This window comes from Strongylocentrotus purpuratus, unplaced genomic scaffold, assembly GCF_000002235.5.
Source record: "Strongylocentrotus purpuratus isolate Spur 01 unplaced genomic scaffold, Spur_5.0 spur5_scaffold_16, whole genome shotgun sequence".
NCBI classification, from domain to species: domain Eukaryota; kingdom Metazoa; phylum Echinodermata; class Echinoidea; order Camarodonta; family Strongylocentrotidae; genus Strongylocentrotus; species Strongylocentrotus purpuratus.
Window position 1 is genome coordinate 382,165 of NW_022145601.1, and position 14,853 is coordinate 397,017.

Genomic DNA, 14,853 nt, shown 5'->3' on the forward strand with positions numbered 1-14,853 from the left:
CGTTTCATAATTATAATGATTCGGTATCATTAACCTAGGGTAAAGCCCCATCAGCAGTAATACTATTCATGTGGTCACTGCAGTAATGATTACCTTAGCATTGCCAGTTTCCCATGTAATACATTTGGGTAAAGAGGAGCAACGATGGCGAAATGTCTTGTCTAAGGATGCCAGCACCGACGGAGGATCGAACCCAGGATCTATTGTATAAGAGTCAAGAGCCTTTACCAATGTACCACAGTGCTCGTCATCTACTCTTGGTAGATCATTATCACAGACAGACAAACAACATCATGACGAAGTCCATGAGAATTTTCATTCAAAGAGAAACATTGTAAAGCAGTCTGTTACGAGGATTCCTCACGTAGTCCTCATATATATATATATATATGTCTATTATCACTTGTAGAAGAATGAATCGCGCACGAAAAACTGACTTTGTCTCAATTTAGTAAACAATTTGCAGCGTTGGAAAAAATTGGCACATACTCTCGTATTTGCAAAGTCAATTCAACTTTTACCCCGTTCATATCTGAGGGTATGTTTATGCTCACTTTTTTCAGGCCAGAATGAGGCATCTGTTACGCGTTTAGTTCAAAACACGGTTGCGTCCTTTTTCATTTTTGCAGAATCACAGAAAAACGCCGATCGTAAACTCACAAAAAGGTGCGTTTTGGATCGTCGATTCTGGAAGGCATATCCGCACAATCATTTTGTAAACGCGTTTAAATGGGGTCAACGCATTAGCCTCTAGTGGGTCTACGTAGCATGCGCAGTGCAGGTTTGCAAATCCAGCTGCAAGGCCACCCAGCCAGAATTGCTTGGAGGAGCCAGAGAAGTGAGCATAAACAGTACACCGTGTAGCTGCGATTACGATGAGCGTTTCAAATCGCTCATTCTGCCTTCAAAATCAAGCATAACCCTGAGAATACCGTATTATTATTGCCGTTGTTAATCAGTAAACGATTTGCCTTGACCACTGTGCTTCAGCTTTGTAAACCAATACCGAAATACTTTCTTTATCATAATAGTGCATTATTAATTTCTGCAAAGTGAGTACCGCGGTACATTGTGATGTAAACTCTAAATACAGTGTGCAATTGTAAAGGAATAGCAATGGTAATACTACTACTACTACTACTACTACTACTACTACTACTACTACTACTAATAATAATAATAATAGCCTAATAGTCCACTCCAAATTTTATTAAACCGAAACGGAAATTCTTTTTGCCCAATTGATCGTGAGCCCGGCAGCCACTGAGCAGCGCTGACAGGCTTAGTTATGGGAATGTACAAGTTTTATGAACAATACTTAATGAAACAAAATTATGTTCATAGCGTCAAATCTCTGAGTGCGAGATTCGTTCTATAGTACTGTTACATGTACATACAGTCATATCAAATCATGCAAGATCCGAACCAGTGGAGGCAGAGCGAGTCGACTTTAGCATAATGGGGGGGGGGGGGGAGAGGAGGGGGCACCGGTCTCACTCAGTCTCAGATTAGGAGAGGGTGAAATGGGTGAGTCCTGTCTTTTTCCTTTCTCGCTCTTTTCTCATTTCCTCTTTCTCATTCTCTCTTTTCATTTGGCCCATGAAGCTGAGTCTCTGATCAGTACATAATTGATTATAATGCCTATTAAAGGCTTATAATCTATATAAGGATACTTATTTAGTCTAGGTTTAAACATTGAACCATAATCCTGTAACTGAAAAGAACGAACAGAAATCAAGTGATTCTAAATCCAATTTCTCGTTTTCGTCATGACCTAATTCAATTCGTTTATTCAGCTTGTTACATAATGACAGTAAATCATACGGAATGAAAAGCATGACGATAGGCGTTCCATAAGTCAGCACCCTATGTTAAACTAGTATAGAGTTTCATAACGTTATAAACATTAACCTAAGATTTCTACCACTTTAAGTTGAAGCAACTATCACAGAAACAACATGAAATGTTTATTGTAAATCTCACGTTTTTTTTTAAATAAATGGATACAAATAATATTCAAACAGGTGAGTATGAAATCAGACTTTCAAAAGAGTGCCATGTTGACAGTTTTGGCTCGGCCATTATCACATCACAATCGGTAGTCACCCGAACGAAGTTCATGAGAATTTTCATGTAAAGGAAAACATAGTGAAAACATGCTGTTACAAGATACATCAGGGCAGCCAACGTCAAATGTCATTGTTTTGGTTTTGATTGACAGGTTCTATTGATAGACAACTTCAGATACTGCGCCGAAAAAGGGATGTAAGAAATGATACGTTGTCAAATATTGACAAGATTTCTCCCCAACAAAAAAAAAATGATGAATCAGACGTTTTATTCGGTCTCAATATTTCTTGCCAAAAAGGTAAAAGATGGTCAAAGGTTTGTTAACATTTTCCTGACGATAACTTGTCAAAAAATTAATGCAATTTTTTTGCAATGCAATAGTTTATTAATGAGTTGATTGTTTGCCAACAAATTGAAAAATTACAGTATATCTTTTCAAAATAAACAAATTTTTATCGAGGTGTTGCAGCGGCGCACGAAGCGTCGTTATCTCTTAGATCCCTTGTTGACCTTACATTGCAAGACAAACGAATATCACTTGCGATATTATTTTCGATACTATATCCGCAATGAGGAATATATTTTGCAAACAAAATTTTGGTTCATTATTTGGTTAGAAAATGTGAAATCAAATTTCACGTCTGTTGGGCATTATTTTCATTTGCAAAACGGTTAAGATAAAAGAATCTACCCTCAGTACACGTTATCAAATAACAAGCAACACAACAGTCGCTCCGTGGCACGCTGTATATCACACTACACTATAATTATTGATTAATTATCACCCAATCATTGTACACTTCATTTCCATCATTTTGCACAATCATCAGTCATTATTCTCTCACTCACAATTTTGACTCTTTTTTTTTTCTCTCATTAACAAAAATCCAGATCTCTTGATGCCAGTTATTGCGACTCATATTGAAGTTTGCATACACAAAAGAAAAAATACTGATACACAAAACAACTAGCCTATCCTACAACAACAAAAAAATATTTTTCGTCAGTATTTAACGCAGATAATATCATCTTCTTCAAGTCGAGGCAGATAATATTATCTTTGTAGATAATATTGTCGGACTTTATCACGTGAAGTGCATGTGACCAGCGCGCCTTCCCGGGGCTGTATGCCTGGTGGGCTGTACTCTCTTATACCAACTGTATCAAGGCGATCCCCTGCCACACCCTCCCGTCTTCAGAGGCAAGCAAATTTGCATACCATTTGTTGAGTGAGTCCCCCCCCCCCCCCCTCCATGAAACTAAAATGCCCCCTCCATGGGTGGATCGACTTGCGCTACGCCACTGGTTCTGAGTTTGCATTACTTGATATATTGTATGTAGCTTAAATAACGGATTTGTGGTGAAAATATGAGTTTATGAAACTTTTTATTTTTTGTTCATCATTGTCTTAAAGATAAACTTTAGTACTGGTAATGCGATTGCATTGTGAAAGAAAACGTGTGAAAGGATCAGAAACAGTTGATCATGTAGCATGTAAGTATTGGTGTGCACTGCAAGGTTCTGGAGTCATCAAAATCATAATAAATTTGACCGAGTCTTGGTAAAGTAACAAGCACTCACATAGAAAGCTATATATGGGACAACACACATGGTGTCGGGGCTAGTATTCCTTGTCGTTTATGCTCATTACTCAGCCAGTATGCATTTTCTTCCAAAATTGTTTGGCACATGTCATTTATTTGTAATCTTGAACATTCAGTGTAAGTTTCGTTTGATTCTGTGAGAATTATTATTTTTTTTTTTACCAGTACTGGAGTTTATCTTTAATATCTTTGCTATTCTTATGCATAAGCTTATAAATTATTAGCTATTACGTCACAAATAAACCTTGTATTTTCTGTTATTATGATCGATGTATAGCGCGGTTCTCACCTTGCGAAAGGAATATCACAATATTACCATGATTATATACGTGTCGTTTATTAATAGGACCAAATATGTATCAATCATCAATTTAAAGTGAAATTCTATACACTATATTTCAGTAATTTTTTAAATAATGATTTCACTATATCATTTTGATGACAAACTCGAGAGGCTATCAATAAAGACAAATATAGGACAAATAAAGAAATGTACGTAGCCATAGCCGTCTATCATTGTGGTATTCGTCGAATAATTAAAGATCTTGAATCTGGGGATGACATGTAAATTCGTCGCTTCTGATGACTGAAGGTCACGTGGTCTATGGATCGTTTACTCTTGGGACTGACTATGATTGGAGGATTTTCTAACCAATGACAGTCTTCTTCAACAAGGTGTGGTTGTGCAGTGCAAACTTACCCTGAATTTCTTCATCACGTGAAGTACATGTGACTAGCGCATTATTCTTCTAGATCAAACCGGTATATACACAATCATGTAGGATTGTTCATCGTGCTAGGTTTGGTCATATCTCCCCTGGCGATGAAAGGGGGGGGGGGGGGGGAGGGTTGCGATTTTCAAATTTTCGGCCAAAAAATAAATACAAAATTATTGCTCACTACCACTTTTCCCCAAGTCCCCAACAGGAACAATTCCTCTGTAGGGCTATGCATTATGGTTCAAGGTATGCCCACATAGAAGATTTTTTTTAATGTTGGGGGTTGGGGCAAAATGCAATAAATTATTGAAAATTTATTGCATTTTTTTTTTTTTTGTGTGGGGGCGTCGACGTACCCTAGCGCCCGCTACGTACAGTCATGATTCATTAACTAAGCAATGGCCTCGTTACTGTGAGCCTTCAGGATCAAATCCGTGTCGATGTGCTATATTAGTGCCCTTTTTTTAATATGAGGTATTAATCCCAATTACTGTCAGTTATGACTTAAGGAAGTAGGTCACCTAGTTGATTAGCATTGTAGCACACACATGCTTTAGCAGTCACGCAAAACAAACATTCCCCAATTGTCATTCAATAAAATCTGAGAATGTACACTATTTTCTAGATCTATTAGGAATAAATCGTTGTCAAATTCATTCAATAAATTGGGGTAAAAATAATTATTCCACCATTATGACCAACAGTGAATATTCTTTTTATATGACGGAAATAAAATAAATAAACAATCTAGGGCAATGATAGAAAATCATGAAAATCCATAGGGCCTTATAATGATAATGATAATAATATACGATATAATAATAATAATGATAATAATATAATACATGTATCCAAATATGGATCTGAGAGGCCTGAATAGTTTATGACCCATGATGGCGCTATGCCAATGTAAACTAGAAAGGTCATAGTGGGTTTGCAAGCTGGGGAAATCACAGTAATATGAAATTGGTTTAAAGATAACGATCAGTTCTGGTCATGGGATTGCATTGTAAAAGAAACGTTGTGGAATCGATCAGATAAGGGTGATCATCTAGCATCTAAGTATTTATGTGTACTGCAAGAATCTAGAATCATCAAAATGATAAGAAATTTGGCCCAGTCTTGGTAAAGTACACAACAAGATGTAGGGCCTATATGGGACTACGCGAGACGTGCGCGATATCTATCAGGTCCAAATGGATATAATAATGTACCAAATATATCAATTAGTAAGCGGCTTCTCGGCAAAATTTGTATCCAGTGGCGTAGACAACGGGGGGGGGGGGGGATGAGGGGGATGCATCCCCCCCCCCCACGTCACAAGGTGGGGGGATGGCATGTACAATCATCCCCCCCCCCCCCAGGTTTTGGGGAATGATATTTGCTTACTTAATAAGTCATAATGATGATAATAATAGTAATAATAATAATGATAACAATTATAATATTAATAATAATAATAATAATTAGGATGATGATAATAATAATCCTCATCATTATTGTAAATGTGTTTATTGTTATTAGCCGCATTCACACGGTGAAAGCCAATTCAGACGGTAAAAAAAGAAAATCTTACAAGTATTTTGTGGTTATCTTGTGGTTTGGAAACCACAAGATAACCACAAGATTAAACAGGCGCGGATCTACGGGGGGGGGGGGGTTAGGGGGTTTAAACCCCCCCCCCCTTGGGCGGCCCAAAAAAAAAAAAAAAAAAAAAAGGGGGGGAAAAAGAAAGAAAAAAAAAGAAAAAAAGAACGCACGCTGGAGAGAAACCCTTTCAAGTGCAAATATTGTGAGAAGATATTCAACTCATCTGGTAACTTAACCAAACACATGATAACTCTGGATATAACTGTGTATTTAACTGTTACTTGATTTAAAAAGACGTTATCATGCACTGCTTTTTATGGTCTCCATTGTGTTAATAGATGCCAGGAAAACATCACTTACGGGGTTCAAATAAACACCCATTGTCATTATTGGTCAACCCCCCCCCCCCTTAGCAAAAAGCTAGATCCGCCCCTGAGTCATCCCCCCCCCCCCCAGGTGTACGAACCTGTCTACGCCACTGTTTGTATCATCATGTATTAGTCAAAACATATTCTTTCACATGATTGGTAATAAGAGTTTCCATTTCTTTTTTGAGAGGGGCGTTTCCAAAACTCGTCTTTATCTTTAATAGAAGCAGGGAAATGAGAAGTTGTGAACTTTTAAAGGTGCGATCAATTCAAACACAAATCGCGACTCTGTGACTTAATAATAATAATAATATACCGCACTTATATAGCGCATATCACGATATGTCTCTATGTGCGCTGTACTAAAACAACTTCAAAAGTTTATTTTTTCCCTCCAGAAAATGTTCAATCATCCATTCACCCTTAATATAATTATTTCAAATATTTTTTTGTAAATCCCCTGTATGAAACAAAACTATTCCGTCATCAATAATTAAGAAAATGGAATCTTGTGAAATTTTCTGTACAGACAAGATTGGAGAGGAGCTCAAATTACGTCACAGTGTTGCCAATTTTGGCACTGTTGACAACTTCGAAATTCATAACTTTGCTATTTTTAATCGGATATTGCTTAAATCTTCCCTGAACTGTTTCTCTGCTAAATATTAAAACCAACTATATCAGGGTAAACTTTCCCTTATAAAAATACATCTAATCATGGAAATTTGATTCAAAGAACATTATAAACCTTTCAATGAAGGTGATATTGGAACAATCCTCCCAGAACCGATAATTCATAGGACCTATGATACGTAGGCCTACGTGAGATCGATGGTATGATGCGTAGGATAAATAGAATATTGAACCATCTCCAACAAAAAACAAGGAAAAGTATTTTTAGAAACATTGATTACACATTTAGCACTGATTAGAGTTACTCTTATCAGCCACTTTGCTATTCTTATAATTTCTGGGTTATATTAAGATGATATTTATTTGCTCAGACTATATGTGGTCGAAAAGTTTGTAGTAATTGATTAAGGGGCAGATAAAAAGTTGAAAATAACCTTCGTATCAACAAACTTGATAGGGGTTTCTTATTCTTTTTCCTTTTCTTAATTGCCTCATTGCAAATATACTTTACTCCCTTGTATTGAAGCCATGACTTAACATGAACAGCGGTAGGTCTAGAAGAATATCATTTGGGGAGAAGGCTTGGTTTTATTTTATAAATTTCCACATGTGCCTCGCTTGAATTAATTTGTAATCAATAATTTCTTTGGGAGTGGCTTAAATTATCTAGACAGGGCTTCACCCCCCTCCCGAACGGATACTATAAATAATTGGATCTCTTATGAAATTTAATATGCATTAAATATGATTTATATCGTATTTAAGCAACTGCAGGTGGAAAATCTGTGGACCAACAAAAAATCCTTGTACAGGATTTGACCTCGTGTTTGTTAACTCAATTTATATTTTTGTCTATATATTTTTTGTTACACCTATTCACGTAATTGGACAACAGGTATTGTTAAATAAAAGTTTGTGAAGTGCATCGCGTAGCGAACGTTGCCACTGTTGCCTGACTAGATGGCTTCGCCAGACGTCAGACAATTAGCATTGTATACAAGACCTGTAACAGACTGTCATTCATGTAAACAATCGACCATTAGAAATGTATTTGTCCGGGGTATTTGTGATCTCTGGTTTATCTGAAGTTCAAATGATCTGCATCGTCGCACCTTCCCGCAGGAATTTCCAAAAAATACTTTTGATATTGTTTGAAAGGATTGGCAAAAGAAAATGTCAACATAATATGTTAAAAATATATTTCCCCCACCTGACAGCTAGTAAATTTTACAAAATGGTTGTAGGCCTATAGTGACACGGGATAACTGTGGCAATAATATAATGGTGGTTCCGTAAGTTATCATTTGCACAATATCAATTTACAGGCATGAAATATCCACTAGGTCATATCCATGTACATGTATATGTACCGTATTCCATTTTCGTTTCCGATATTTAATATTCCTGTATGTTCCTGTTTATACGGGCAGGGAAACATATAGAAACATGATTGTGTGTTAGGCATATTGTCTCGAATCAGAACAATACAGGCAGACCTTACACCGAACTGACTACATGTGCATATGAAGGCTCTATAAACACATACAACGCAAACAAAATACTTCATAGGCCTACAGTTTGATAATTACAATTGTGTGTAAGATAAAATGTATTTGTCAATTTGTTTGTATAAAGAAAATATTTCTACTAGCAGGTTCATAGTATCTCTGGACTCTGGCGGATCCAGGGAAGGAGGAATAAAGAAAGAAAGACAGAGAGGAAAGAAATAAGAAAGAAACAAGTATTGGGACAGACAGAACAATGAAAAGTATTTACTAAAATATTTAAAAATCCATATACAATTTTATGATGTGTAGCAACCCTCCCCCTCCCCAACATATCATGACACAAATAAGTTTTAATTGAACTTGGTTCCTACATGTACATGTACATGTATCCCCTTGTCTCCCTTCCCTTTCTCTCTGTCTCTCTGTCTCTCTTCCCTACATATCTTCTTCTCTCTCTCTCTCCTTTTCTTTTCTCTCTTACCAATATTCTTGTTTTTCAATATTCCTACATGTATGTATCATTCATCAAGTTTATATAACCCCTCCCCTCTCTCTATAATAAATATAAGTTTTGGAGAGGGGAGAAAATTGCATTGTGGAGCATGGCTGTACATTTTACTTCTTCTATTTTTGTCAACATCAAAATGATTGTATTGTCATTACCTTTATATATTTTCTGCATGATGCATGGAAAAAGAAAAAAAAAAATCCATTTATGATTTGTGGATAAAGAAATTAGTTGCATTGAATTAATGAAATTACATGTCTTTAATTTTTACAGCACATTTATGTGCATCATTTTATTAAACATATATTGTGTTGATACTGATCATAATGCACAAAAAATATACTTTCATCAATAATTTATAGGTTAATTATTCATTAATCAAATAATGATAACCATTCCATTCATCCCTCCCTTTACAATTCAGCTACAAAGCAATGGCCCATGAACATACATATACACGTATCAAGCAACTATGAAGTCAGACTCCTTCTGTAAATATACAATCAAAGCAACTTAAAATACTAGTTTATGGTTCATTGAATGATCACTATAATTGTTTAACCATGTGTCATTGCTATTTTGCACATGACCATAAATTAATAGTATTACATGGAGTCATGGATGAACATTTACAATGAGTGTTCTGTACAAAAAATGTCAATGGCAAGGTCATTAAGGACAGAAAGTATATCAAAACAACAACAGCAACATGAATGAGAAAAAAAATGGACAATAAAACTTATAATGCTTTTCAAACTAAAGAACATAATATATTGACACTGCAATCATTAATTAATCATTGCATTTCAACATTGACATTATGTTTTAAGTTTTTTATTTTTTTCAAAACTACCTCTTGCTCTGAGTTGGATAGTAAAATTATGGATAATCTCAAAATTTATATTATTGGACTACATGTGTCTAAATTGCACAAACAGTGATTGCACATCTGTATGCAATACACTACATTTCCATTCAAGAGCACTTTTAAATCCATATGAAAATTGCAGTCAATCTTGTGATTAATACTATGAATTTCACAGTATTGGTCTTTTACATGTAAGTAGTAAGTCTTTCTGAGCATTGAAAAACAATATAAAGTATAATGTTAGTGTATCCAAAAGGACAGAGCCATGCGTGCGTATGTGTGTGTTGGGGGGGGGGGGGGGTCCATGTCACCCCCTTTCCTGTTACTTTTAAAATACACGTAGCTCTGCCCTTGGAAGTTATTTACCAAACAGACTCATCCTATTCCATGCACATGTATGCGTCCCACTATCCCACAAAAGATCTATTTCTGCCCTTGGGAGAACAATTAAACTGCTCCTTGCAGGACTTAAAACTCAAACTATGTAGAAATTAAATGTCCTTTCTAAGACATGGAACAGTCTGGAAGTTAATGTTCTTCAGTGTGATAAATTACATAATGGTCTTACAGAGTGGTCTGTGCTGGTCTAATACATTTTCATGCTACGATATGCAGGCAATAAATATTACAACTAAAATGAAATTCAATCCATTTCACTACTACAGAAAAAAGAAAAAAGAAGTAGGTAATCAAAATTTAGTTACCTAATCGAATTTCTTGCAGGCACTTGCATTCGTTGGTAAACAAATTTATGTTGTACATGTATGCAAAACTTTGCCTTTTGTACATTGTAGTCAATATGAAAGTTTTATAATGTATGTACCTCTCCCCCTTATCCAATATCAGACAATGATTCTGCTTCATCTGTTCGGGTTTATGTTTAAAACGAGCACATGAATTATGCTTTTAGATCCCCTCCTAATTGCAAACAAAACATTGAACACCTTGAACAGTAATTAGTGTACATTGAATACCTGCAATGAATATGTACATTGGTAAACAATATTCTCCAGAACCATGCACCCCCACCCCTTCTACTCCCACTATTTTGTCAGTTATTCAATGTATAATTTTGATTACCAGTATACTGTTTTCACCTCACAGGATCCCAAACACCTTAGAAACATAAATATGAAAACATCTAGAACATTTCAATCAGCATAACAAATCACAGAAATACCGAGTTAGTATGAAGAAAGAAATAACACCGGCACACGGAATGCAAGTCAGACTTGGTTTCCATGTGGGCCATATAAACAAGTATGTACGGTTGGGTTGGCTAGTCTACAGTACATGTACTCACAAGTCCTGTCTTTGTTTACTGAGAGTATAGTTCAATTAGCAATATCTTACAGATGTATTGGTAAATCAATAATGATAAATCAAAATCGATTTTAGCAACTGTCCACCATAAAAAGCCATTTGCATTCTACATGTATATTTGGAAAATAGTATAGCAACAGGAAACTCCTAAAATGATACAGAGCAAATGAACTTTGGTGATTAGGACACTTTAAAGTCCCACTCTACTACTTGTAGCTACAAATGTACTTGCTCCCTCTATATAGAAAACAATGCCTAAGCGGTGCCCATTGGTCCCCCATGATCCTCTTTATGTTAATGAGAGATGAGTGGATGAGATAGCCACCTGTCAGTGACCACTCTGAGTAGTCTAATCCCTCCTGGCCAAATTAGTACAGGTGGGCTTTAATGTATTTTTTAGTCACATATCAAAATAGATGTATTGAGACATTGCAAAAGAGAAAAGAAAATCTATAAAAAAGTTGAATCACTTCAATTTATAAATATTGCCTTCATGAGAAATCTTCATAACAAAATATGTTGAATTGCTTGGAATTAATAAAGGTATCAACTAGGCAATCAAATTAATATTCATTGAGAGAGTTATGTGAAAACATGTATGTCAGAGACCTACACATTTCTCCCCGTCCAGTTCCCACATAGACATGTACAGTATGACACTTGAAAATTGAAATGTTAAGTAAAGAAGTAAACCTTGCATATAATGAGAATTATTATTAAAGAGTACAAGTACAAGAAGATAGACCAAGAAGATAGACCTGGAAGCTTGACTGCTGTCTCAGCATTCTTCCAGTATTTGCGGTAAAGGTAAAGTAAAGATCATATAATCTCATTTTTCGCTAGTTTCACAGGCATGCACATCACTTTGATTATACAAGTCTATACTATGAGCAATTGTTTAAAACATGTACAATCATAGCACAACCAATATAACAGATACAAGTACATTAATGTACATACACATACCATGATAAATTATCTCATTTTATTGTAAATGTTAAAGCAATACTGATTTTTCAAAATTTTCTCTGCCATATAAAAGTACATGATAAGAAAACAAAATCATCCCTTTTTTCAGATGGCTGTCTAAAGTGTCTATACTATAACCCAGGAAGGCTTTCCTTATCTGCAAATAGGCAACCTAACACATAGAGCATACCAAACAATAAATTCAGCTGTGCTGTTTCATATGGTAACATTTTCAGTTTTCTTTGGCGAAATTTTTTCTCAAGTTTGAAAGCCATTGGAAGAGTGAGCATTGGCATCAGGAGCCATTTAGAGAAGTTCATTCCAACAACAGCAAAGGTGATGTAAGGTACGAAGATGAGGAAGCAGTAGAGAGCGTATGAAGCGGTTTCCCCCAACAAAATGGCTGCTGTGATGACGCCAGCTAGCTTGTCTATTTTCATGTCTCGAGCGTTGTTGCTGTGAAGAATAGCCTCTGTGTTCAGGGCAAGTGGAATGGCATATAGGAGAGGGACGATATTGAGATGACCCACTTGGTTGACGAAGGCAAACATGACCGAAAGAGGACCAAAGGTAATAAGGATGACCACATCACCAAGGGCTAGATATTTGAATCCGATTCCTCCAGTGTACAGAAAAGAACTGGACAAACCTCCAAAATAAAGCAATGCAATGTGTTCCATTTTTGCAGGAGAAAAAGCAGCTGCAACAACAAAAGCCACACAGCCGAGAGCATAGAGCACAGCACCAAACGTAGCAACAGTGTTGGGCTCCAATCTGTGGTCAACCAAAGTTCTGTCATCACTCTTTTTGCTGTCAACACCTTTCATGTAATCGTAATATGTATTGACCAGGTTACCTGCACCGTGGACAAAGAGCACTGCAAAGGAAGAAGCAAGGCATACCATAGGGTTTAAAGTTCCAATGGATTTATAGGCCAGTGTGGAACCCAGCAGCATAGCAGTTAATGAGGCACTGAATGACCACGGTCGAAGAGCATGAACGTAACGTCGTATTCCCCCGCGGCCGAGTCCACCCGCCTGGTGAAACTTCCCGGAACCGTTCAAATTCACGGCAGAACCGGTAACTCCATTGACATTGCTGACACCATTCTTCAAAATAGAGTTTGCAGTTATAGAATGATTTTCCATTTTTCCAATGTTGCTTTTGAGATAGAATATGACAACGTGGATGATTGGAGTTCACTTCTTATGACAGCTTTTGCGATTATTGTGTATAACGATCATGATGAAATACGTGAAGATGCAATGAGTAGGATGTCCGACACGTAATTTGTCACGTTATTTCATCAAATGAAAAGGAATGAATGTAGAGGCCAAAATCTGCGACGTTAAGGTGTGACGTTCATGTAGGTGGTGTCGCCAATCAAAAAATAAAGAAAGAGAGGAAAGAAAGAAACAAAATTATAGATGGAGAATCTAAAATCTTTTTTTGTTCTTCTTCTGTCTGTCTGTTCCAAATCACAACATGGGAATGAGGAGGGGGAGGGGGTCGATGGATCTAAGTACTGGTGAGTCCGTCTGATATGAACCATTGGTACAATGGGCAAATGTTCAGTGAAGGATTTATCCCTTTTATTATTAAAGACTCCCGACAAAGAATCTCCCCTCCGCAAAATTGGAGAGAACAACCACGCCCGTGGACCTTTTATCATTTACACAAAGGTAAAAGTGTATAGCAAGAATCCCTATTCAGTGAAGGATTCATCCTTTTTATGCAGATGCTTCTTCTACCATTCTTGACCAGAAGTGCGTTTCAAACTCAATGATATGGGCATCGTCCCATTGAATGTTGTGTCCAGTGTTACGGGTTTGTTTTGCTACTTGCTGCCTAATCTGAGGGCTCTGTTGTGCTCTTTAAAAAGAGGACACAATAGGGGCGGCGCAATTTAAATATCAAGGAATGTATTAGAGTTCATTTCTAAAATGAAATGAAAGGGCTATTTGACTTTCAAGAGCGATAAAAACTCTAATCCATCCCTTGAAATTTAAATTGCACTGCCCCCATTCAGTGTGCCATTTTCAAAGAGCACAAAAAGGCTTCAGATTGAAGATTCCATCTCATAAAATTGTTTATAAGAGAGAAAGAGAGTTTATTTCGAGAGAAAAAATGAAATGAAAGGGCTATTTGACAAGAGCCCTTTCATTTCATTTTAGAAATAACCTCTCTTCCTCTCTTTTAGACAATTTTCTCTCTTGAAAGTCAATAACCCTTTCATTTCATTTTAGAAATAACCTCTTTTTTTCTCCTAAAGACAATTTCTCTCTTGAAAAGGCTCTGCCAGGCCCCTCAAGCTCTGCCATGTTGTATGGATCCATAAGAAAGCAAAATAAGCCCACTCAATAATTGATATATATTAAAACGTCATAGCGATTCATCCAAATAAGAAATCCACGTAAGAGGCATTTTGAAAGCCTAAGAAAATTCTTTCAAATTCCAGGATATTGGGTGTTCTTTTTCAGGAAACTCTATTTAAACGAGTGGAAGCACTGGCGGTTCTGTTTTTTTTAAAACTGTAACAATTCTCCTTTGCGCCGCCCCTATTGTGTCCTCTTTTTAAAGAGCACAACAGAGCCCTCAGATTAGGCAGCAAGTAGCAAAACAAACCCGTAACACTGGACACAACATTCAATGGGACGATGCCCATATCATTGAGTTTGAAACGCACTTCTGGT

At 36.5% G+C, this 14,853-nt stretch overlaps 1 protein-coding gene across 1 annotated transcript; it reads right to left on the minus strand.

Annotated features, from left to right (window-relative positions):
• Positions 1-11,903: 11,903 nt before the first annotated feature.
• Positions 11,904-13,688, minus strand: LOC100888882 (ubiA prenyltransferase domain-containing protein 1). The gene has a single exon (XM_011666441.2). The coding sequence runs from the start codon at positions 13,306-13,308 to the stop codon at positions 12,292-12,294; it is 1,017 nt and encodes a 338-aa protein (XP_011664743.2). The 5' UTR covers positions 13,309-13,688; the 3' UTR covers positions 11,904-12,291.
• Positions 13,689-14,853: the final 1,165 nt, after the last annotated feature.